The sequence below is a fragment of the Pristis pectinata genome, chromosome 18 (genome assembly GCF_009764475.1).
Source record: "Pristis pectinata isolate sPriPec2 chromosome 18, sPriPec2.1.pri, whole genome shotgun sequence".
NCBI classification, from domain to species: Eukaryota; Metazoa; Chordata; class Chondrichthyes; order Rhinopristiformes; family Pristidae; genus Pristis; species Pristis pectinata.
Genome location: NC_067422.1, coordinates 19,404,942 through 19,431,644, shown reverse-complemented (window position 1 = coordinate 19,431,644; position 26,703 = coordinate 19,404,942). Strand labels below are relative to the sequence as shown.

Below are 26,703 nucleotides of genomic sequence, written 5' to 3'. Positions count from 1 at the left end.
GAGTGAGGAAGTCATAATGCAGCTACATAAGACTTTAGTTAGGCTACACTTGGAGTATTGTGTGCAACTCTGGTCGCTCCACTACAGAAAGGATATGGAGGCTTTGGAAAGGGTGCAGAACAGGTTTACCAAATGCTGTCTGGATTAGAGGGTATGAGCCATAAGATGAGGTTGGACAAAGTTAGATTGTTTTCTCTGGAGTGTCAGAGGCTGAGGAGACACCTGGTAGAAGTTTATAAAAATATGAGAGGCAAGGATATGGTAGACAGTCAGAATCTTTTTCCCAGGGTAGAAATGTCAAGTACTAGAAGACATGCATTTAAGGGGGAAAGTTTAAAGGAGATATATGGGGCAAATTTTTTACCAAGAGAGTGGTAGTTGCCTGGAATGGGCCACTGGGCGGAGCGGTGGAAGCAGATATGATAGAGGCCTTTAAGAGGCTTTGATATACACCTCTGAATATGCAGGGAATGGAGGGATATGGATTGTGTACAAGCAGAAGAGAATTAGTTTAATTTGGCATCGTGTTCAGTGCAGACATTGTGGGCTGAAGGGCCGGTTCCTGTGCTGTACTGTTCTATGCTGGAATCTGGAGCGAACAACAAACTGGCTCTATTTGTCTCTCTGTGGATGCTGCCTGGTCTGCTGAGTGTTTCCAACATTTTCTAGTTTTATTTCCAATTTCCATTAGATTTTTGTCTAGGTCGTATTAACATAACGGTTTCTCTGTCTCCACAGATGCCGCCTGGCCTATTGTGTTTCCAGCATTCTCCTTTATTTCAGATCTTCAACAACTGTGAGTTCTGTATCACAGCTTGTAAGCTTGTTTTTTTTAATTTATCTCCATTGTTCTCCCTCCACTTACACTTCTTCCTGACAGATTAGCTGCCATTAGCAAGATTTCTTCAGCCCCTCTGAGTAGACACCTTTTCTTTTGAGCTCTCCCCAATCCTCCTCCTCCTCCGCAACTTAAAACATGCCTGTTTTTTTAACATTTTCCTAGTTCTGACAAAAGGCAATCAATCCAAAATATTAACTCAATTTCTTTCTCCACAAATGCTGCCTGATCTGCTAAGTATTTCTAGCATTTTCTATTTCTATTACAATATCCACCTCTCTATGATTGCTACCCCCCAAAAGCAATGAAGTGATTAATGGTTCATTTGGATAGCCATCACTTTTATGATATTCACCATTGAGCAACTGGAATGTGAGAAGACTACAGTTCTATTGTAGATCTGGCTTTGAAAGAGTGCAAAGGGCAATTAAATGCACCGATGCACTATTAAGGTCTATTTATAATGCCATGACCTAAATGAAATAAAACAAGTTCTGCTCACTCGCTGTCTAACTGGTCAGTGATTGCCTTCACAAAATATTGCTGTTCAATGCATGGTTTACCAGCAGGTTCCATTAAGCACCATTAAATGTGTCAACTTTATTTGAAGGGGTGATTATAGAAAATTCTAGAAGACCAAAACAACCAATAGATATAAACTCAATAATAATTAGAGGCTTAGTGGGCCATCATTATAGAACAGTCCATTAATAGCAGTTCAGCCATCTGAGTGGTACTGGTTTTTACAGATTAAGAGTCAGTTTTGAGGATCATTACCCTATGCTACATGGCCCGTGCTTTGCAACATAGACCTCTTTCTACAGAGGACAACACTCAGAATCTGAATAGTTTCTAAGGCAAGATAGGGGCGATAAAAATGAGGAAACAATTCCTGAAGCTTACAGTTTGGAAGACTGATACACCATGCATATATGATGCACTTAACTGTGTCTAGGTTATCCATTTACTAAACGTTCTTTTCCACATAGAAAATGGTCAAAAAGTCTTTACCCATTCTGATCTCACTATTTCCTCTGCTAGGATCAATATTTTACCAGGGCATCATGGTCAGCATGGATGAGATGGGTGTAAAGGGCCTGTTTCTGTGTTGTATGCTTCTATGATTTTATGGTGCTGTATTATGTAACGTAATCACAAATACAGACCCAAAATAATGCAAATCCAGTGAATAAAATGCATTGAATTAAGTAACTTCTATGTTTGTCCGAGTTTTTTGTGATATTGTCCATCATATATATTAATGACTTGGAAGAAAAGGTACATGGCATGATTAATAAGTTTGCAGATGACACTAAAATTAGTGGTATAGTGAATAAGGTTGTCCAAAATCACAACAGGATCTGGGTCAACTGGGGAAATGGGAAAGGGAATGGTTGATGGAATTTAATTCAGACAAATGTGAACTGATGCATTTTAGGATGTTCAAACCAGGGCAGGACATACACAGTAAAAGGCAGGGCCCTGGTGGGTGTGGTTGAGTGAGTATTGTTGAACAGAGAGACCTTGGGATATGATTACAAAGTTCCCTGAAAGTGGCAACACAAGTAGACAGAGTGGTGAAGAAGGCATAAGGTATGCTTGCCTTCATCGGCCAAGACATTGAATACAAGAGTTGTGATGCTGTGTTACAGCTATACAAGACATTGGTGAGACCTCACATGGAGTATTGTATGCAATTCTGGTCACTATGCTATAGTAAGGATGTGATTAAGCTGGAGAGAGTGCAGAAAAAAACTACAGGAATGTTATCTGGACTGGAAGGCTTGAGTTATAAGGAGAGATTGGATGGGTTGGGGGTGACCTCATAGAGGTTTATAAAAATATGAGAGGCATAAATAGTGAAGATAATCACAATGTTTTTCCCAGAATAGGGGAATCTAAAAATAGATGGCATTGGTTTAAGATAGAGGAGAAAGATTTAAAAGGGATCTTTTGCACAGGGGCTGGTGGGTATATGGAACAAGCTGCCAGAGGAGATGGTAGAGGCAGGTACAATTATAATATTTAAAGGACATTTGGACAGGTACATGGATAAGAAAAGTTTAGAGGGATATGTGCCAAGTGCAGGCAAATGGGATTAGCATAGATAGGCATCTTGGTTGGCATAGATGAGTTTGGCTGAAGGGCCTGTTTCCATGCTGCATAACTCTACAAATCTATGAATACCTATCACACCAGTATTATTTCTGAAATGGGAGAAGTGTGTGTCCAACCTGTTTGCATTGTTTAATTGAAAGTGTTTTGGAATTCTAGTGGCTCTTAAACATCTGGTTGGGTGTCATAAGAACTCTTGTTGAGTCCATCACTTCTGGTACTATGGAGGCTGGAGGCTAATTTAACTCCTGCAATGCCTTACAGTATATATTTGGGTGAATGGGAGGTACACACAAGTGCCTTAATTGACTTCCTCCTCTTTTTGAGTGCTTATGAAAGGGTTTACTGCGATTGCCTATAAAATGTCTTGCACCAATTTCCATGGCATATTACTAAGTAAACATTTGGCTTTGTCAGTTCAATGTTGTTTCAAAGGCTTACATGATTCCTCTTTGCAGTTCATTCAGTTTGTACAGTTATTTTAGAGGATTAGTGTTTCTCCATTTTCATTGATTAACCAACTGCGTGGGAGAATTAGTTCATAGACTTGAAATTATCTAAAACATCAGGAAAGGGCAGCAAAAATTTCTGCTCACATAATTAATAACCAACAGTTAGTTTCTGAGTAACAGAAGGGGATTAATTTTGAGGCTTTATTATGTTCTACGCAATAACTATTCCGTGCTGACACTGTGGGAGATATACAAATTAAAAACAGCAAAATCAGGAGCAAACCAGCCACAGTAAACAGATAAACTGTTAACAGTTAATCCTCAAATACTGAACCCAGGCTTTAAACTATGGGCCTAAAGCCTTGGAATGGCCTTAATCCAGATCTTGAAGTTTCTCCTCTATTTTTAATTTGTACATCTCCCACACATGGAATTTCTCATGATTTGCAAATCACATCAGATTTCTCACCATCTGCTACCAAAACTTTTTTCCTTATATTTACCATGGTTCTAACAATGTGAACTGTATCCAAAGTCACTAGCTCCTAACCAGACCTAAATATACCTAAATTTACTTTTTAAGTCACTTGCTTGAACCTGACATAGTTCTACTGCAGAGCTTAATACCTGGAAGTTAGAGAAGAAAATTCTCTGTTCTTGTTAGCCTGTGAAACCTCCTGCATCTGCAAGGCCATCATGTTTCAACCATAAAAGGACTCATCACCATCTTCTCAAAGACCTGCTAATGTCATCCATAATGCCTTATTATAAGCAGATGCCAGAGATGTCTGAAAAAATAGCATAATCTAATTTTGGTCATTTTTCAGGTGACCTTAAAGGTATGGGACATTTATCCCTGAAGATGAGCCTCTGTGCCCACCTTATACCCTTAATATAGCAAACAAGAAGCTAATTCTAACCTATGAATTAATAATGTTTTGTGTACTGCCTGGTACAGGGCCAGGGCCAATGGTATACAGTAGTGTTCTGAGTTAATCTTCATTTACAATTTCTGACCATAGTTTTTAGGTGCAAGATTATGTTTGTAGAATTACAATATAAGGAACTGAACTACCAGTATTCTCAATTAGGGACTCTTCTATGCTCAGCTAATGTTCCTTCCTCAAATATGCCATCAAAAGCATAAATTGTCTGGTTGTTTGTTTGCTGTGTATGGAACTGTATAGGTTGGCTATGTGCTGTCCTTTTCCTATGTAACAACTGTTTCAGATGCATGAAAATAATTTAATAGATGTTATATTTGTTGGCACCAAACATTCTTAATTTTAAGCGCATCAAGCAAATCAACTCATACTCTTCTCATCGGTAAAAGGGAGCATCCTAATGAACTTTTACCATACTAACCATTCATTCAACATCCTCGGTAATATCACTGCACATTACTGAAATTTATATAGTTTGGTTTAATTATTTATTTCCTTTTCAATACCCTGCTGCTATAAATTCTTTTATTTCAATGGTGTGTTTAAAGGACGTCTCCACAATGTGCCTTTTTTGGTTAGTCCACAACATCCTATCAACATCCTCTGCAGTTTCCTTCTTCTGGACTATTCTGGACTATTTACTGTTCCACTTATTTTAGCATTGTTGATATACCTGGATACTGTTCCTTTTAAATGCTGGAGCTATGTACACTTTGTATCACTTCTGATATCCTCTCATTATCAGATAACATCTGGTTTCTGTTTGGCTTTTGCTTCACAATATAGCTCACAACATAGGAAAAACTTGTGCAAAGACCACATGTCATCATTCTTTGAGCTACTGTATCATTGCACCACAAATTATATTGTAACAGAATGATTAAACCTTTGAAACATTATAAGGAACTTTTACTTGTTACCTAGTGTAGAATTTATATATTTCTTGATCAGTCTAATAGCAAGGTAGCTGGAAGTGTTTAGTGCACTGGCAGCTTTTCAATGTGGAATTGTGTTTTTTTTTGGTGAATCTAATCGCTACAAGTGCGAGGTTTCTATAACTCTTTGTATGGATTAATTCTATTTTAGATTAAATGCCAATGATAACAAGTTCTTACACTACAAGGCAACTCGTGGATTGATTTACCACCACCTACAATTATGTTCTACTTACTTGAAATCTTGAATTATGTATGGTACAATTCCAAAGGTAGTCTCAAGTACTTTCGTGAGTGATGGTATCTCAGTGTGGGTTAATGGAAATGTCAGGAGAATAAAATGAGATTAGTGCATGATTATTGTAGATGGGTGCTTGATGGTCAACACAGACTCAATGGGTGACTGTTGTCATGCTGTGTGATTTTTTGACTCTGACTTTGGTAAATTTGACCATCTTGATGTGTGAGACAAGGTGGTGAGTGATGATGGTCCATTTGATATGAGGAAGATCTTACAGCTAAACAATATCCTGTCTTTGCACAATTTTGAAACATCCAATGCTTCATCAAGAAATACCGGAAAGTGACCAAAACTTGGGATTGCTACCTAAAACATTTACTCTTTATCTCCTTTCTCGCTAGGTGTTTGCAACATTTTCTTTTTTATTTCCATCTATTGAGGAACTGATAGAGCAGCTGCCTTTCAGTTGAGAAGTTAAATGGAAGCCTTCAATTCCCACACTATTTCCCTCATTTAGAGATATTGAAGCTAATTGTAATACTCATACCGTCACCCAATCCAAATCAACTAATGCAACACTGAGTGGGAACAAGGTGAGGGGCCTTCCAAGTAAATCTGGAATGCTCTGTGTACAATCTGTTAGATTATTATTGGATAAAATAATCTCATATAAATAAACTTCACTGACAAAATGCTAATACTGTGGTAATAATTCAACAATCTAAATAAAGAATTAGTATTTACATAGTGCCATTTATTACCTCAAGGTGCCTCAAATCACTTTACCTTTGAATTGATAGTACCATTGTGTTGTAAATAAATACACACTGTGTACAACAAACAGCAATGAGTTAATGACTACATTACCAGGTTTTATGTTAGAATATTGCCAGATAATCTCATTAAACGACTTTGAGATCTTAAATATTGTTTGGTTACACTGTCACTTCTAAAGCAAAACATGAGCCCAAGAACCATTCCTGAAGACCTGTTGAGAAAATTCCAAGCTGAAACTTCAGTGGAGTACTGAAGGAACTCTGCATTGCCAGAAATGCTGTCTTTCAGATGAAAAGTAAAGCCCCAACTAAACTGCAGTACGCCTTTCAGAAAATTACAGTTGAACTGCAGACAAGCCAGACAAAATTAAGTTAATATTGACTTGTTATGAATGGGACTAGTTTGCAAAAGTCATCAAGTCATAGAGCATGGAAACAGGCCCTTCGGCCCAACTGGTCCATGTCCATGCCAACCAAAATTCCCATTTAAGCTAGTCCCATTTTCCCACATTATCGCATATCCCTCTACATTCTTCCTATCCATGTACCTGTCCAAGTACCTTTTAAATGTTGTTAATGTAGGTGCCTCAACTACTTCCTCTGGCAGCTCATTCCATATACTGACCACTCTCTGGGTGAAAAAGTTGCCCCTCGGGTTCCTATTAAATCTCTCTGCTCTCACCTTGACCCTATGCCCTCCAGTTGTTGATTTCCCAACCCTGGGAAAAAGTGTTTTCACGTTACCCATGCCCTTCATGAATTTATGCACCTCTAAAGATCACCCCTCATTCTCCTAAACTCCAATGAAAAAAGTCCCAACCTGCTCAACCTCTCTCCATAACTCAGTCCCTCGAGTCCCAGCAACATCCTCGTAAATTTCTGCACTCTTTCCAGCTTAATGGCATCTTTCCTACAGCAGTGTGGCCAAAACTGAACACAATACTCCAAATGTGGCCCCATCAACATCTTGTACAACTCCAACATAACATCCCAGTTTCTACACTCAATGGCCCAACTGATACTTGTACTCCTAGGTCCCTCTGTTCTACAACACTCCTCAGGGCCCACCATTCAATGTGACAGTCCTACCCTCATTTGTCTTCCCAAAATGCAACACCTCGCACTTATTCTTATTAAACTCCATTTGCCACTTACCCAGCTGATCAAGATCCCTCTGTGAATCCTGATAACCATCTTCACTGTCAACGACACCATCTATTTTAGTGTCATCTGCAAACTTACTTACCATGCCTTGTATATTCTCAGCCAAATCATTGATATAGATGACAAATAGCAATGGGCCTAGCACTGACCCCTGGGCAACACCACTTGTCATGGGTCTCCAGACCAAAAAACAACCTTCCACCATCACCCTCTGCTTCCTGCCATCGTCAATTCTGTATCCAGTTAGTTAGCTCTCCCTGGATTTTTAAGTCAGTAGGGCATACGTGCTTCACAGGAGGATGGGGAGGAAACAACATAAATTGCATGAACAGTTTTTCTTCTTATCTTTTTCTACCTGGTATTAATGGTGGTGGATCCTGTTGAGAAGCTGCTGCTGTATTTCCTCAGCTATCATTCTTCAGTAATGGCCAGGAAATGATGGGATGGTACAGCACACATGGTAATCATGGGACACATCAATAGTCATGATAGAGGTTCAACTTCAAGTCAAGTCGAGTTTATTGTCATATGCACAAGTACAGTGAGGCACAGGTACAATGAAAAATTTGCTTGTGGAGTCCACAATTTCCATAAAAATGCATTTAAAGTGGGCCTTAAGCCAAAGCTTCTTCCGTTCTCATATGGGCAGTAGGATATAAAAGATCCTTTGGTATTATTTTGTAGAGCAGGGGAGTTATGTACAAATTGGCTGCCATACTCTCTATATTGACATGATGAGAAAGAGGGCATCAATAAACTCCAAACTCAAAGGCCAACACATATTATCCATTTATCTTTTGTTACACAATCTATATTATCAATCTCTAAAATGTGCCTGTTACTGCAAATATACATTTATGTAAGTTCTTTCTTTCTGTCTGTATACGATGATGTATTATGTTTAAGGCAGAGAATTGTAATCACGTTAAGCAATTTTAATAGAAGATTGTAATCAAGGAATTCTGTGGATGATGATGGCCTTTTGTTGGTTCCATGGTTTGCAAATATTAAATGCAATCATTCTGTTCTCTCATCCAGAGCAATTGTTTCTTACTAAAATGTCATTCTCCTTTCTACAACTTCTTCTGCGTTTATTTGTATTTGAGTTTCGTTTTTCTCGTCTTTATTCAATCTTTTTAGCTCATATTACCCCATCTGTTCCTGGAATGTAAATTAATCCCCTTAATCACATGCTTACCGATCCATTTTTGCTTCATTTCCGCCTCTCTTATTTGTGAAACTACGATTACAATTGGGTTGCGGAGATCCATAAAACTGGAAAGAATGAGATATCCCACGGATGTAGATGACACCGCATTTTCGGTCATAGTATATATAAACCAATAGTCTGTGTCTCATCCAAAGCTTACGTCAATTCACTCATTTCCCTTCTCACTTAAAAAAATGCCTAGACAAGTTAAAGACTAGTTAAAATGACGCCCGTTCATTTCAGTATCTTTTATTCCCGTACGCGAGAAATAAAACGAAACCCATACATTAAACAGAATGCTTTCCATTTTAATCAGAGCGTTTTGAGTGTCTCTGCCCCCGGATCTCCTGTTTTATGTCTGACCTTAAATGTTAGATGATTAACATGGATTTTGAATGAACGTCCAGAGGATTCCTGACAGACTTAGCTTTAGCGTTGTAGGGGTAATATTAACCTATTTTCCCCACACAGACAAGTCCTAGTTCTACAAAAAGGACTTGCGAATGCAAATGTTTGTGGTTCACGCATTCTTCACCAAGTTTTCCGGGCTAGATGTTCGGGTTGATTATTGGGAAGCTGGGCTATGCAACTGTCTTTCCCTCAGCCGACCTTCCTGTTTCATTTGAATTCTGAGATCATCCACCATTTTAATTTTACAGAGAAATGGGTGTCACGCCCTGAATTCGTGAAAATCAGCAGCTATTTGTAGTTCATTATAAATGGGCGGAGCAGTAGGGAAAGAGGCAGGGAGAGAGGGGAGAGAACTGGGATTTCACTCCTCATCCCATCCAGTACAAGCAGGTTATTGTTGACATGATATTTGTAAAGATCCAGCACCCAATCACCGTCTCCCCAATCTTAAATGCTTCTCCAGCTTCTGGTGATCAAGCACAACAACAAAAAAAGCATTTTTTAAATGAGGGAAAACCAAACTACTACAATGAATAAAAATCAGCACTAAGAGCAGGAAATGGCACCCTGATCCTCTCAAGACTATTTAATTCCATCTCTGCTCCGATTCCCAAACATTATATCTCTTTTTTTTAAACTGAGACAAATAAAATGAAATATTACCGGAGGCACAAACAGTGATGATGTGCAATAACCTGGAACTGCACTTCACCGCCACGGCCTCCGGGCGGATCGGGCCCGATGCCCTTGAGGAAGGATTGACCGCGATCCTACAACGTGGCCATGGCAACAGCAGGCCGCGGCGGCCTGTTTAAACGGGCTTCAAACTAATTTACGAGCACAGAGGTAGAGGGGTTCCAACGGCACGGCAGTGAAAGGTGAGTTCGAAATTTTGCACTGCGGTGTTTGCAAAGGTCCAATTGAGTCGGTGGTGTTTGGGCGGGAGTTGGTGCAACTCTTCCTGGCCCCAAAACTGGTGCCGTTCATGTCCGTTCGTGCAGCACATTTCACATCTCTTTCAAGACGTCCCGAAGCATCTTAAGGCCAATGAAGTACTTTGCTGGAGCGTTGTAGTTTGGGGCCACACGGAACAGCCATATTCTCATGTAGCAAGATCAACGCCATTGTGCACAGGTCATACATTTTAACACAGTTAATTTGAGGGCAAAGTATTGGTCTGGGCACTGATGATAACTCCCCTGCCTGCCCTTGCAGCTGTGCTTTGGGATTTTTTTTTACCTAAGATGGTATACGGTGTCTTGCTTAACATTTGAAAAGAAGCAGTGTCCCTAACAATCATTTTCTTTCCCAAGATTCCATTAAGCAATATGTCCAAGATAGTTGTTCTGTAAAGGGGAAGGTAAGTTATGCTCGTGGTCTTTGTTTACTCCTATGGAATACAAACTGACAATATTGGGTGTGACCATTGTGTGTGCTAATTTGCATCTTGACCGCTTGAGCAAGTGGATCAGGATAAAGTGACTTGAGATCAGATATCCCACCAGTTAGTGAAGACACAAGATACTGTAGATGCTGGAATCTGGAGCAACAAACAATCTACTGGGGGAACTCAGCAGGTCAGGCTGCATCTGTGGGAAGAAAGGAATTGTTGATGTTTCAGGTTGAAACCCTGCATGTAAGACTGATGCAGGGTTTTGACCTAAAATGTTGATGACTCCTCCCATAGATGTTTCTTGATCTGCTGAGTTCCTCCAGCAGATTTTATCTCATCTGTTAGTTACTGTGTAAAGGTCTGCATTCATCTCTAAATTTGATTTGAATTATGTCATTTTCATAATGTTTCTACAGCCTGGATAAATTCATAGTTGCTGCAAGCGGATAGCTGGTGTAACTGTGGGCCAGTTAGATAAAAAATTATGATTTTAAATTTGTTCATAAAATTACATACTAGCTGAGAAGGGAAGCTGATGAAGGACACAATAAAATTGATATAAGTATATAGATAAACCATCTTACTTGATATCTGAGTGGGCAAGGCATTCGTAGCAGGAAGCTCCCAGGTATGATCTAATGCTACTTTTATAAGAGCATTATAATTGACATAAGTGATTGAGGACAAAAAAAATTAATCAACATTTGTACAGATAACTGCAATTTTTTTGAACAGTTTTGAGAGAAGATAACATTAAGCATATCTATGTGGCAAAATTGACTGCCAGCTTTCAAATTTAAAGGTCACCCAGGAATAAGAGTCTTTCAGAGGCCTGTAGAACTGTATTTTAGTGTTGAATCAACACCTTAAAAAAGGGGAGAGAGGAATATTAATAGAATTTGTGGAGTGGTAGACTATATCCTGGGAAGGAAAATTAGACCTAAGAAGTGAAAATAAAGAGATACAGAACTAAAGATTAATAGAGAAAACAGCCTGGTGGTTGGGCATAAAGAACTTTTGATGCAAGTAAAAGCTCGTTGGGACCAAGTGAAACCTGTATTATATATATCATTTAGGCAGCTTTTAATAAATTAATGATAAATTAGTTAGAATGTTACTTTAAAAGTTTGCATTCATTTGCTGAAATGAAAGATTTTCTTACCTGTTGACTTCAAAATTAGTCTATTTGAATGGACACAGCCCTTAATGTAACAATCGGAGTGTAATGAGTAGAACAATAAATGGAAGAAGACAGCAACATTCTGGTTCCATGACGGTTGGAGATAGGATAGACAATTGAAATTGGGTCTTATCAGAAAAGAGCCAAAGTACAGTAAGATTACTTGTAGGATGGATGCCCACCATCCCTCCATATCTGGTCCCACTCTTCACTTTCCTTTCTTATCAGATTTCATAATCTATAGCCCTTTATAGTCTCCACTTATCACCTCCCAGCCTCCATTGCTATCTCTATCCTTCCCTCCCCCACCTGGCTCCATCTGCCTATCAATTCCTCCTTACCTGGATCCACCTATTGCTCACCAGCTCCTGTCTCACCCCTCCTCCTCACCTCTTTATACTTGCTATCTCCCCTTTACACTCTCAGTCTTGATGCAGGGTCTCAATCAGAAATGCCGACTATGACTTTGCCTCCACAGATACTGCTTGACTTGCTGAGTTCCTCTGGCAATTTGTTTTTTGCTCCAGAATCCAGGATCTGCCTTAATGTTATTAAAATGTTGTTAGGAATTTGTTTTTTTACATGCTCATAGTACATCCAACTTGAGGCCATTTATTCCCCTTCCCTTATCGGGAAAGACACAACTTGGATGCTAGTGACAAATTTTACTGTCAGAGAAATGAAAAATGGTTGCTTGGCATTGTTTTAACTTAAACCTTATCATTAAAATCATCAGGCATTTCTTCCTTGCCACAAATTGCTGAACAATTTTGTCATTAATAATGGTGTATGTATTAAAGTTACTGTTATTTTACTGGCCTATTGATGCTGTGTTGACAGCTTAAACTGTTTTTGCCTTTGGGTTAAATGTTGCCACTATTATATTGATATATTTATGTGAATTGACTTTATGGTTTTTTTTTGGGTGTAGTAAGGTTAGTTTACTCTATACACAAGAGAAGCTTATAAATGCTAAAGAATGAAGGAGGCCTTTAGGTTTCTCTTACTTCACACATATCTGGATAAACATTCAGTACATGGTCCAGGTTGGGATGTTTGAGATTAAGTTCTTTATTGGTTGTGTTTTTTTAAGGTTGTGCTTGGAAACAAAGTGAATTTGCATTATAGTTTTTTTGCTGTAAGAACAGATTTTATCTGTTGAAGCCAGCTGAATTACTTTGTGGAACTTGCAGCTGCCACGAAAGAGTCTATTGTTATGACCCTGACCACCCATACATCTAAAGAACAGCAGGACAAGTTCTTTCAAAATTAGTCATCCAAATGGTGAAGGAGAGGTAACTGGTTTCATTCACAAGCCTACTGTTTAATCACTAGGGAGAGAAAATTAGTATCTTAAAAGGTGAGTAGATTGTGAAGGTTTGAACAATATATTGTGGAACATGGCCTTCGGCCTGGGTCAGGGAGCTGGGAACTCAAATAACTCATTTTTGATTTAAACTATCCTGAAAGATAGTAATGCCAGAAATCATGTCTTACCATAAAATGATTAATTCATTTGACTTATTTTCCCTTTCCTGTTTTTAGAAGTGTGAGGGGTTGTGTTAATTTAATTTCCTGTATCATATATGTGTTTATATATTGCCTGATATGAAACTGATTTACAGCATTTATCGCTAAATGCCTGTTTTCAAAAAGATTGGAGAAATAGCTATAAGGACATAATATCCAGCTCTGAATAAATGGGGTCCTTTGGTATGTTCTTGGGCTAAACCATATGAGAAAATTAGATGTGGTTGGATTAGAGCATATTTAACAGTTTGATTATGCCTTCTGACTTGTATTTTACTCTCTAGGCTGTGTAGTTCAGCTTTGTTAGTTGCTTCTTTACACTTGCAGAATATGTTGACATCTTGGATTCTGGCAGCTTCATCCTTAGTTATTTCAGCATGATTTTGGGAGTACATCAGTATGTTACTTAGATTCCTTTTATGTATATAGTTCTTTGCATTATGGTTCTTTACATTTAATTTCCTGTTGCATTGTAATTTATTTAACATTCTATAAAACTAAAGAGAGAATTTGTAATTATGGAACTTCTTTCATAAACTGACGATGTCCCGAAGCATTTCACAGACTTCAAGTTCTTTTGAAGTGCAATCACTGTTATAATGTGGGGGAATAAAGAAGATAATTGTGCATGAGCTCTCACAGAATCTTCTTTTCATGACACTGTTGAGGGATAAATATTGATAAGGATTTCTTGGAGAACCTCCTGGCACTTGATAAAGCACGATTGAATATTTTTGTGTTGACGCATGTCTTGTGAAACTTGGAGCCTCCAATTGCGCAGGGCACTTCCCCCACTCGACTGAAGTGCCAAGTCTTTGGAGTGGAACTTAAACTCAGAAGCTTCTGATCCTGAGTACAGAGTGCTGCCGATAAGCAAGGCTGATTTCTTTCGTTCTCCTACTCGTTTCAATTTGATAACATTTGTAAATTGGCCAACTTGATTTTATAGAGTCATACAGCACAGAAACGGGTCCTTCAGCCCAGCGTGTCTGTGTCAATTTTTTTGCTCATCTACACTAATCCCATTTGCCCACATTAGGACTGTATCCTTCTATGCCTTGTCTATTTAAGTATCTGTCTAAGTGCCTCTTAAACAGTAAATGTATCTAATTCCACCATCTCATTTGGCAACATGTTCCATTTATCAATCGCTCTCTGTTTAAAGAAAACTTACCCCTCAGATTCCCTTTAAAGCTTCTTCCTCTCATCTTAAACCTCTGCCACCTTTTTTTGATACCCCTACAATGTGGAAAAGAAAGATTTTTGACTATCTGTCCTATCTCCCATAATCTTATATACCTACATCAAGTTACTCCTCAGCCTCCTCCGCTCCAGGGAAAACAAGCCCAGTCAATCCAATCTCTCCCCATAACCTCCAATCCAGGCAGTATCCTGGTGGATCTCCTCTGCATTTTCTCTAGTGCCATCACATCCTTCCTGTAGTGTGGCGACTGGATCTGCACACATTGCTCCAAGTGTGGCCTAACCAGTGTTTTGTACAATTGCAACATGACGGGCCCCAATTCTCATTCTATGCCCTGACCTATGAAGGCAAGCATGCTGTAGGCCGCCTTCATCACCCTATTGATCTGTGTTGCCACTTTCAGGGAACTATGGATTTGGATCACTAGATCTCTCTGTTCATCAACATTCCATAGTGCCTTGCCATTTTCTGTATGTGCACTACTCCTATTTGACTTCCCAAAATGCATCACCTTGCATTTATCAGGATTAAATTCCATCTGCTAATGCCCTGCCCAACTTTCCATCTGATCTATATCCTGCTGAATTTATCTCATTATCCACATCACTAATATTTGCATCATCTGCAAACTTGCTTATCGTATTTCCTACATTCACATCCAAGTTGTTAATATATATCACAAACAGCAAAGGTTCCAGCACCAATCCCTGCAGTATAACACTAGTCACACGCTTCCAATCAGGAACAAAACATCCTGCCACCACTGCCCTTTGCCTCCTATCACCAAGCCAGTTTTGGACCCAATTAGCCAGCTTGCCTTGGATCCTATGTGCCTGACCTTCAGGACCAGCCTACCATGTGGGACTTTTAGTTGATGTTACTTGCTTTTAGCAAGGTGATCCTGGCAATTAGTTTTGAGGCGTCCTACATTGTACAGCTATTCTACCTGAAGGCTCCACAAAGATGTACCAGCTGCTTTCTATTGATCAGTGAGTTTCTTTTCTCAGCTTTATCTTGGATCTCTGTAATATTGGACTTGCCTAATGGAAGGTCTAACCATATGACATTGTAGGGTAACTATTGTTTGTTTGAGTTGCCACTTCCTGAAGTATATCAATAATGTCGATTGGTCAGGATCTTCCCTTTTTAAAGCAGGTTGATCACTGTTTACAATATAATTATTGTTGTCCAGATTATGCTGGAGTTTATTTCTGATAAATAACCACTGAATCTGTAACTTTCTGTTTTGTTACTTATTTGAGGGTGCGCACTATTAGTTCATTTTTCAATCTTCTTGTATTTCATCAGTGTGTAACGATTCTTACATAATGATTACTAACGTACTGCAGTGTTAGTGAATTCTGAAGGGAGTCTCAAATTCAAAGTAATAACAATTAAAAAATGTAATCACTTATGTGTAGTAACTGAAACACTTTGGATAAATTATAAACCCAGCACAAGTATAGATTAAATAATTGCATTGTTTCTTAGTCTAATGCTTTGTTTCTTCCAGGGCTAGATTGCATACTGCAGGTCCCTCTATAGCTTTAAAGTTTTTGCAGGTGCTTTAAGAACCAGAAAAGTGTTTAATGATTGAGCAGAGTGTACTGGTTTTAACTTTTTGTCTTTCTGTGCCAATTTTCAAAATTTTTACTTCAATACATATGCCTGGAAATGATAGTCCATCCTGATGGGTTAGGCACCAAAAATGTGCCAAGTGGCACTCTTTTCTGAGTTTGGTGAAGACTAGTAGTACAAGCCCAATTGGCCTGTGTCTTTTGTGATATTGGAAGGGTAGGTGTGATCAGTACTGGTGGAATCCATGTGGGAAATCAGAGTCTGGCAAAATTAGAGTTGTAGTTGGGGAGCAGCAAATTGAGGCCAGGGACTTAAGTGTTTGGGAGGTCAGGAGTAGGATTTGGGGAAGCAGGGTTATTGCAGTGTGGGGTTATCTAACATTCATACCCTGGCGGACATTGCATTAGGAAGAACATGTTGGCCTGAATGTGCTCAATCTTGGTCCTTCCCAGAAGAACATAGTAGAGAAGTTTCCCTTCGAAGCGCCAAAAGGAGCATTGTAGAGGGAGTGATGCTATCCCATGTGTCCTGACACAGAAATCACATCAGGAGGGGTGACTTGATCCCAGTGGAATTCTGAAGTGACATAAAACAACTTGGAAATGATCATTACCAAATTTCTCATTGGGGGTGGGGGAAATGAATTTCAATTACATAACGTTGGGGGGGGGGTGGTTGGAGAGGGGGTGGGAACGATGTTTTGCAATTGAATTTGTAGGCAGCAATGTTTTATTGGTTGGTGGAGATTCATATGATTTGTATGTCAGACTTGTGGACGTCTTCAAATAATGTCTGACACTCAGCAGTCAATTTCATTTATAGTTAAGACTGGAAGGATATATGGCTGCATTTTTTTGTTATTTGTGATGTCTTTGGTTTTGATGTTCCACTGCAAAACTTTTACTGATTCTTCTTGTAGATGTGGGAAGAAACATCATATCCCCTCATTGGAAAAGTTGGTTTTGCATTTATCTTATGGAAATGGTTGAGAATACATATCAGCACACTTAAATGCTTATCAAAAAACATTTATAATGTTGGATTATATCAAAGCTGCTCTCTGAAGCTTGTGTTCCACCAGAGTCAATATTGCTTTGAATGTTAAGGGTGTTATTTAGTTTTATTAATAGAAGCTTTATCATTCTCTCCAGCATAAAAGTGTCTGTTTCTGTGTCATCAGATCTCCTGCTGGTGTTGCACAGATTAATTGTTTTGCTAATTACTTAGTTGTGTAGCTCCTTCTTCTTAGCCAGTCCCTTGGGAAGATGCCTCTGTTGAGTTCTTCTAAAGTAGGGTGGCTGTTGTGCAGCCATCTATTACATTGTCTTGATAGTCTTGATGCAAAGGCAAGGAGGTCCAAGACTGTTGTACAATCACACACACAGACACACAAGGAAGCATACACATGGATACAGACATGGACGTATAATTTTGCCCATATTCTTTTCCCTGAGACCCTCTCCTCCCCAGTCCCTGCTCCCCTAGTCTCCCTGCCTAAACTGTCTCCCTGGGTCTCCCTCTGTATCAACTCACCGTCACTCACCTTCTTCCCCCTTAGCCCCATTCCTTTCCCTTCCCCTCTGCCCACTTTCCAGCTCCACCCTCCCCCAACCATGAACTGTCCCAGCTGCCAGTTGCTTGCTCTCTCCAAGAATGAGACTGCCTTTTGCAAGGCCATTCTTCAATTGCTCCTCACTCTATGCCCCACACCCCCTCCGCTCCACACCCCACCCCCTGAAACAGTGAACTTAGCTGAGAGTACACTGGGAACTAGGGTCCTGCTTGGAAGTACTTTGGAAACTGGATACCAGTTTGTCACAGAACTGCTGGTACCCACCTGACTCAGCCATTCAGAGACAGTTGAAGATAACTAAACAACCATTGAAATATGACATTGATTGCTTTGCTCTACCTGAAAGGTAACTAGTGTTCTATTGGGTGTGTATGAAGTACTTAGAAAATTGTACATTTTGCTTTACTTGGAATAGTATATGATCCATTTTAAAACTGCACAGGTGTTATCACCATTCTTTCTACAGTTGGTAGAAGGTAGTACCAATATCTTGTAATCCAACAAAATAAAATGAAATTTGCTTTCTTGATGTAGTCATTGAAACAGAAGTTTTATTTATTCAGAGACTGTTAATTTATCATTCATTTTACATAAGAGATGATGGCTCCAGCAGGTCTGAGTGGAAAATTATCCTTTTACTTTTGATCAGAGTCTGGTGGACATTTTCAAGCTCTGTGCATTGGAGTTGCCTGTTTAACCTGCTGCCACCACTTACACAACCATGATACAGTGCTACATAACTGGGGGAGTTTGATGAGCTTTCATTGGCGATCTTCTTACAAATCTCTAGTGGTTCTAAAGCTTTGTGGTATATATTTAGAAACCCTGTTCATGGCAGCATAACCATGTATAGATTATCAGCTGTATTCTTGTCACATGAAGTGCAGAAAGAAGTATATTTTAAAGAGTGTCCTGAATAGATTGGAAAATCTGACTGTTGCACCTTCAAAAGTCCTTCTGGAGATCACTCAAACAAATGTCATAAACCGTGTCAATGCCATCTGTTATAAAATCTGAATAAGTTTTAGTGCTGATGCAAACACAATAATCAAAAATAAGATGGCAACTTGTTCTCACTCACGTACCCATCAACTCCTGTACATTCTTTTTGCCATTTGCCTACACTGAGGGGTAATTAAAGTAGCCAACTAATCTACCAGTGGGTCTTTGGGATGGGGGAGGAAACAGGTGTACCTGGCAGAAACCCACTTTGAGAATGTGCTATCTCCACACAGACAGCATCGGAGGTTATTATCAAACTTGGATCCCTCGGGCAGCATTAATGTTGTGCCACCCTACAGATGTGGGAAGTCAATCATTGCAGTCCAAGGGCATTATTAGTCCAAGGATGTTACTGTGGGAGTTCTTCAGGGTGATTTCCTACATCTAATCACTTGCAGATGTTTCACCAGTGACCTTTCTATCATAAGGTCAGAGTGGAGTTGTTTGCTAAATATTGTAGAATATTCAGTTCCACTCACATTATTTTAGAAAATAAAGCAATCCATGTCTCCATATAGCAAGACAGTATTCAGGCATGGGCTGTTAAGTGCAAGGTAATATTTCTCCTCAAAATTTGCCAATCAGTGATCATCTTCAACAAGAAAAATTCTCATTACCTCCTCTTGACAGTCACTGGCATAACCATCACAGAGTCATCTTCCTAGGAATCACCAAAAATTCAACTAGACCAGCTGTTTAAATCCTGTGGCAACAAAAGCAGGTCAGAAGTTAAGTATCCTGCTGCAAGTGACATGCCTTCTGACGCAATCTGCAAGACCTTGCTTGCCTGGCAGTGAGAGGGGCCCTCCCTCTCAGATCCTTCTTGACCAGCCTGAGTTTCACTTTGTTGGAAGCTGCCCTCAAGATGAGACAATCATCCATCTCTTTATGGACTGTGTGTATGCCAAGGAGATCTGGAAAAGGATGCAATTCTCCCCAAGCACCTGCGTAACAGAACTCCGTGATCTATGGACTCCTATCGCTTTCTACAGACCAAGAGCATAGCTATGGGCACTCACATGGGCCCCAGCTATGCCTGCCTCTTCGTTGTCTACGTTGAACAATCTCTGTTCCAAGCCTACTCTGGCCCATTCCTCAACTCTTTCTCTGCTATATTGACGACTGCATTGGTGCCACCTCTTGTACCTGTGCGGAACCCGACAGTTTCATAAATTTCACCACTAATTTTCACTCAGCTCTCCAATCCCTATACACTCATGACTGTGTGGCCAGATTCTGCTCTACAAGTTTGCAGATGATACCACCGTTGTAGGCCGTATCTCAAACAGCGTTGAGTCAGAGTACAGGAAGGAGATAGAGAGCTTAGTGGAATGGTGTCATGACAACAACCTTGCCCTCAATGTCAACAAAACTAAAGAGCTGGTCATTGACTTCAGGAAAGGGGGTGGTGTACATGCACCTGTCTACATCAATGGTGCTGAGTTCGAGAGGGTTGAGAGCTTCAAGTTCCTGGGTGTGAACATCACCAACAGCCTGTCCTGGTCAAATCACGTAGAAGCCATGGCCAAGAAAGCTCACCGCGCCTCTACTTCCTCAGGAGGCTAAAGGAATTTGGTTTGTCCCCTTTGACTCTCACCAACTTCGACCGATGCACCATAGAAAGCATCCTATCTGGATGTATCACGGCTTGGTACGGCAACTGCTCTGCCCAGGACCGCAAGAAACTGCAGAGAGTTGTGGACACAGCCCAGCATATTATGGACACCAGCCTCCCCTCCTTGGACTCTGTCTTTACCTCTTGCTGTCTTGGTGAAGCAGCCAGCATAATCAAATTACAGCTCCTCCCACCCTGTCTGTTGCAAGGATGCTTTCCCTTTTTTCTCAATTTCTCTGCCTCCGCTGCATCTGCTCCCATGATGAGGCTTTCCACTCCCATGATGAGGCTTTCCACTCCAGGACATCCAAGATGTACGACTTTTCTAACCGGGACTTCCCGCCGACTGTGGTTGAGAGAACTCACACTCGTATCTCTGCCATTTCCCGCACCTCCGCTCTCACCCCACCCCTCCCAGACCCAACAGGGATAGGGTCCCCCATGTCCTCACATTTCATCCCACCAGCCTACGTATCCAACGTATCATTCTCCGCCACTTCTGCCATCTCCAACGGGACCCCACTACCAAGCATATCTTCCCCTCCCCACCCCTTTCTGACTTTCGCAGGGACAACTCTCTCTGTGACTCCGTCATTCACTCTTTTTCCCCCCCCCCCACCCATCCCGCTCCCACCCTAGGAACCCCTTCCATTGCCCCGCCATAGGTGTAACACCTGCCCCTACACCACCTCCATCCAGGGACCCAAACAGTCCTTTCAGGTGAGACAGAGATTCACCTGCACCTCCCTTAATATCATGTGCTGGGTTCAGTGCTCCAAGTGTGGCCTCCCCTACATTGGTGAGACCAAACGCAGACTAGATGACCGTTTCGCAGAACACCTGCGCTCTGTCCGTAACCACAACCTGCATCTCCCCATTGCTAGCCACTTCAGCCCCCTCCCACACTATCACTGATATGTTAGTCCTCGGCCTCCTCTACTGCCAGGAGAACTCTAAGCGCAAACTGGAGGAACAGCACCTCATTTTCTGTCTTGGAATCTTGCAGCCTAACGGCATGGATATTGAATATTGAATTCTCCCATTGTAGGTAATCCCCCCCCCACCCCCCACCATGTTTCTTCTCTTCTTCCCTTTCCCTTTCCCAGCCTTTTTTTCTCTCTCTCATCTTTGACCCATCCCCAGGTGGATCTGCTCTCCCCTCCTCCCCCGCACCTGGCTATCACTATCTCTTACCTGCATCTACCTATCATCACCCTGTGCCCGCCCCACCTCCCCTCTTTTGTCCACCTATCATTGCTCTGCTTTTACCTCCTATATATTGGACTCCCCTTTTCCTATCTTCAGTCTTGAAGAGGGGCCCTGAACCGAAACATTGACCGCCTGCTTTTCTCCACGGATGCTACCTGGCCTGCTGAGTTCCTCCAGCATTATCATGTTTTTCGTCTAGATTCCAGCATCTGCAGTCCTTTGTTTCTCTATGATCTATGGTCTGATCCCAGGGGCAAAGTCCTGATACAAGCATTGGCTGCTGCTGGAAGATCATCAATTTGATGAAAGATGTACTTTTTGTCTGCCTGAAACTCGTTTGTCTTGCAATGTAAGGAGAAGTCTGTGAGTGTATGCTGCCGACTAGTACGTTCCAGGGTGCAGATATTCACACTGAGGGACACACTGAAGCTCAGTGCAGCCACCACAAAGGCTTTGCAGGGAAGGACCAGCCTCTTAAGCACTTCGTGGGTGTATTGTTTAAGGAGGAAACATGAGTTTTTTGATGCATTGTAAGAGTCAAAGTGTTATACAGCATGGAAGCAGGCCCTTTAGCCCTATTCATTCATGCTGACCAAGGTGTCTTCTTCAACTTGTTCTGTTTGCCCACATTTGGCCCATATCCCTCTCAACCCTTCCTATCCATGAACTTGTACAATTACAACATTTAAGACATTCGGGCCCACCTTTACCACTTTGTCTGGCAGCTCATTCCATATATCCTCTACCCTCTATATTTAAAAAAAACCTGCCCCTCAGGTCTCCTTTATATCTTTCCTCTCTCACCTTACACCTATGGACTCTAGTTTTAGACTCCACCACCAAGTAAAATGACTCTGACCATCCACCTTATCTATGCTCCTCATAATTTTATAAACCTCTATATGGTCACCCCTCAGCTTCCTTCATTCCAGAGAAAACAGTCCCAGCCTCTCCATTCTCTCCTTATAACTCCAACCTTCCAGTCCTGGCAATATCCTTGTTAATCGTTTCTGCACCCTCTTAGCTTAATTATATCCTTCCCATAGTATGGCGATCAGAACTGCACACAATATTCCAGATGTGGTCTCACCAATGTCTTGTTCAGCTGTAACATGACATCTCAATTCTTGTACTCAATTCTCCATTTGAAGAAAGTAATATGCCTTCTTCACCACCTCGTCTACCTGTGTCGTCACTTTTAGGGAACTACGTACTTGTATCCCTAAGTCTCTCTGTTCAGTAACATTCCCCAGGGCCCTGCCATTCACTGTGTATCACTTTGCACATATCAGAGTTAAATTTCATCTGCCATTCCTTTGCCCACTTTCCCAGTTGATCTAGATCCTGTTCTAACAACAGACAACCTTCTTCATTGTCCACCACACTGCAAATTTTGGTGTCATCCGCAAACTTACCAATTGTACCACCTACATTCTCATTCAAGTCATTAATATATATGACAAACTACAGGAGACCAGCACCGATCCCTATGGCACACCACTGTTCACAGGCCTCCAAGATGTCAAACAACCCTCCATTACCACCCTTCCACCAAGACAATTTTGTATTTATTTGCCTAGCTCACCTTGAATCCCATGTGAATTCACCTTCTCAGCCAGCCTACCATGCAGGACCTTGTCAAAAGCCTTACTAAAGACAATGTCTACTGCCCTTCCCTCGTCAATTGTCTTGGTCACCTCTTCAAAGGAGAATATATTGATTTGATAGTACAATGAACGTAGAGAAAAATGTGTAACAATTTGTATTTTCTGTATATTATAATGAATAAAGTATATTTTTGAAATAAAAATAAACAAATTTGCAAGGCACAGGTTAGGAGCATGATACTCCCCATGCTCGATTGGCACCTCATGCACCTTCCCAAACTCTCATTTCCTCCACGTCAAAATTAATAAATGAATAGGCTATAAAGCCATACGCCACATCCAATAGCCAACACTTTAAATGGATGCCATTGGTGACATCCAACTATTCTGGGTGGGAGATGTCTGGTGCTGGAAGTGCCATTGAATATCAACAGATGTGGTTAGTGTCTACATGTGGTTATTATCTGAAAGCTAGCCATTTTCTGGTACTTTATAACACTTGCGACCTATCAGTTCAAACCTAAATGTTATCCAGATCTTGCTGCATGCAGGCATGAGCTGCTTTGTGTTGTCTGTCCTTTGGGTAATAAAGCAGCTCATGCCTGCATGCAGCAAGATCTGGATAACATTTAGGTTTGAACTGATAAGTCGCAAGTGTTATAAAGTGCCAGAAAACGTTAGGAAGCATCCCTCCATCTGACCTTATGATGGAGGAAAGGCTGAAGACAGATTAGCCTAGGAACCCACCCTGAGGAACTCTGGTAGTGATGTGTTGAGGCTTAAATAATTGGTTTCCAAAAACCATGCCCAAGTTCCTTTGTGCTATCTATGTTCAAAGCATACAAAAAAAATCTTGTCATTATTAACATAGTATCTGTCTATTGGGAAGCCAGTCAGGAAAAATATGGCTTGCATCACTGCCCTTATTTTAGCTGATGCAATATATACTGCAGTGAATTGGAAGTGAGTGTCCAACATCAACAAGTTAAATTACTCAAAACAGTTTACCAGCAGAGAAAATAAAAATGACAACCTCTCACAATATAAACGTGGTAACCTCTGCAGAAAAAATGCAGTGAGTGGATTAATTATGTGTGTAAAATGTTCATTGTTTGTGTTAAAGCTATATGTTCCTCACAGTAGATTGACAGTGGAGTTACATAATCATCTGCACTTTTATTAACTAAAGTCTTGTCATTCTCTGTTTACTGTGAGACCAAATTCAGAATGTTTTGTGTGGGGAAAAATTGAGTGTTTAAAAACTCAGTTTGTGATATTCAGTGTTCTGACTATATACAAAAAAAGGTTTATCTTTGTATGTACAAATTGTAACAGAACATAATGAAATTACCATAGTAGTTTCATTACCAGACTACGTAAATTATATAATGTTTAGATTGCTTAAAGGGGTTTTTGCCTTTAAATAATTTATATTAAAGGAAAGCCTTCATGTGAGACAGTAACCAGAAAGAGCTGATCTTTTCCTTTGCTAATTAATCCATGCTCTCTTAAAATGTGACACCTTTTTTAACTGTTTAGCGTCGGGGGCATCCTATGCCACATTGTCCAGATTACTGTCATTTTTTTGTGGAAACATTTGACTGCGAGGGTCATCAAAGCCGTGAGATCCATGACTCGTATATTTTCGGCTGGGTTAGTAATCATTCATGGACAGCTTGGCTGTTTTCACCACCACTCTTTCTAAATTCTCTCTCTAACCAAGGATGCTAAGAAGATAAAATCAGATACTGTCCAGATCTATGTGGCTCTGTTACTCACAGGCTAAATGTGTTTAGAGATAGCTTTTGATAAGGATTTTGCATAGTACTTCAATATTTTGGGTGTAGGCAAATGGTTCTGTGGAATTACATATTTACATTGGGAACACATCTGAACTGACAAGACCATCAAACACCTGTGAGACAAAGTAATTCACATGAATGGTTGCAAAGCTTTTGAGCGAAAAACCCCAGAAGTCAAAATACACTTCTTTTATCGCAGTATTTTGAGGGCTGACTGTCTGGGAACATAAACACCCAAGTACCGAGTGACAGAACAAATATGCCTATGACCTTGTTTGATGTGCCAAGCGGCAAAATAACCAGCCTGGAACCTTCCCTGATATCTGTCACAATGGTGCAAAATATCAACTGAAGATATCAGATGTCTGGTTTGATGTCAGCCAGTTAACATAATTCTGTGCGGCTTTGGTCAATGCACACAAGAATGTCTCATGGTCATGTCACTTTCCAAACAATATCGCTTGTGGCCTCCTGCAGTGAACCAGTAGTCTGCTCTCTTTACAGACAGTGGTGTTTATTCATGCAATTGTCGTTGTAATTTCAAAACTGATTACTGCTTGTAGGGTTATGATTGAACAATTTGAGGACTGGTTCTGATTTGTAATAATGGTTGCCACCCCATAACTCCTGTTTATAGCTGCTTTACCCAACAATCCCTAACTTCCTAACACTGGGTCTGGAAATCAAGTTCTTTTAAATATGTTCACCTGAAGGTTGAGGAGAGAAGTACATATTCCCTCATATTCCCACTATATAATTTTGGCCTACGCATCTTGGTGGCCAATTGCTCCCTTCTGCTCCACAAACCATTGTGTCCTGTGGAGTTCTAAGTAAACTGGCATTTCAATCAGTGATTAACTAATCCCATTATTGGTTGCCTATTTGTTCTGAAATTCTGGAAATATAAGTATAACTAGGACAGTGTAACATTTCATCAGTGAATCTTGTCATTTGAGACCTAGCCATTGTATACAGTGGAAACCATAATAAATATTCATCTGTCAGTATTACAGTGCACGTGAGTAACCTATTGTGTTAAATTTATAAGGTGCAACTGCTCAAAATGCTTCAGGAAAATGACAGTTTTGATGAACTTCTTGCTCAGAAGGAACAGGAATGGAAGGGCTTACAAACACAACGCATCCAATCATTGGTTACTGCACTTCAAGATTCACAAGCAAAACTCAAAGAAGAACAAGAAAAATTTAACATACTGAAAGAGGATTTTATGTTCAACCTAAAAGTACTGGAGGAGCGAGACCGAGATTTGGAACACTATGATGCCATGTTTGCTCAGTTAAAGGTAACAGAAAGTTGTAAACAAGCAGAGATCAGTGAGCTACAAATTCAGATTGACAAATTGCAAAATATTGTTGCAAAAGAGACAAAGACACGGGAGGAATTGCAGTTCCAGTGCCAGCAGCAATTAAAGACACATCAACTGGAAATAGAGAAAATTCGCAGGTATGGTCAGTGGATTGAAAGTCTTAAGTTGTAAAGTTTGTTTTTTGATGATACTGGAAAGGTACCATGAGTATGGTAGTCAATTTTGTGTGAAATCCATTTTGTGTTATCTGGGGGTCGTTCCTAAGTAAATCTGTCTAAAGCACCTGCTAGCTAAACTGAAATTAAAATGTTATAGTTCACCATGTGCTCCCCTTTGAAATATGAATCTGCTGTATTAATTAAATACTCTATCTGCCCTTCTATTTGAAATTGCAATGTCACAGAGACTTTCTTTTACTGCATTAGAGTGCTGTCAGCTCACATGGTAAATACTAAGGACCAATTATAACATGATTATGAATAGATGTCATTGGTTATCATTTTGCTGACACCAGATAGGTTGGATCAACAACATGAGTTTATTTATTCACATAAATAATATTTATTCACAGTTGTATGGACCTCTCCATAACATAAT

At 40.3% G+C, this 26,703-nt stretch overlaps 1 protein-coding gene across 5 annotated transcripts in view; it reads left to right on the top strand.

The window, feature by feature from the left end:
• The first annotated feature begins 743 nt into the window (after positions 1-743).
• ccdc57 (coiled-coil domain containing 57) overlaps positions 744-26,703 on the top strand; it is a 112,575-nt gene continuing 86,615 nt past the window's right edge. For 3 of the 5 annotated variants that reach the window (XM_052033135.1, XM_052033139.1, XM_052033138.1), the window contains exons 1-2: positions 9,129-9,964; positions 25,828-26,243. In XM_052033135.1, coding sequence (XP_051889095.1) covers positions 25,843-26,243 — 401 coding nt within the window. In that variant the 5' untranslated portion in view covers positions 9,129-9,964; positions 25,828-25,842. Of the gene's footprint in view, positions 797-9,128; positions 9,965-25,827; positions 26,244-26,703 lie in introns of those variants that run through there. The other 2 variants (XM_052033136.1, XM_052033140.1) reach the window with 2 other exon arrangements.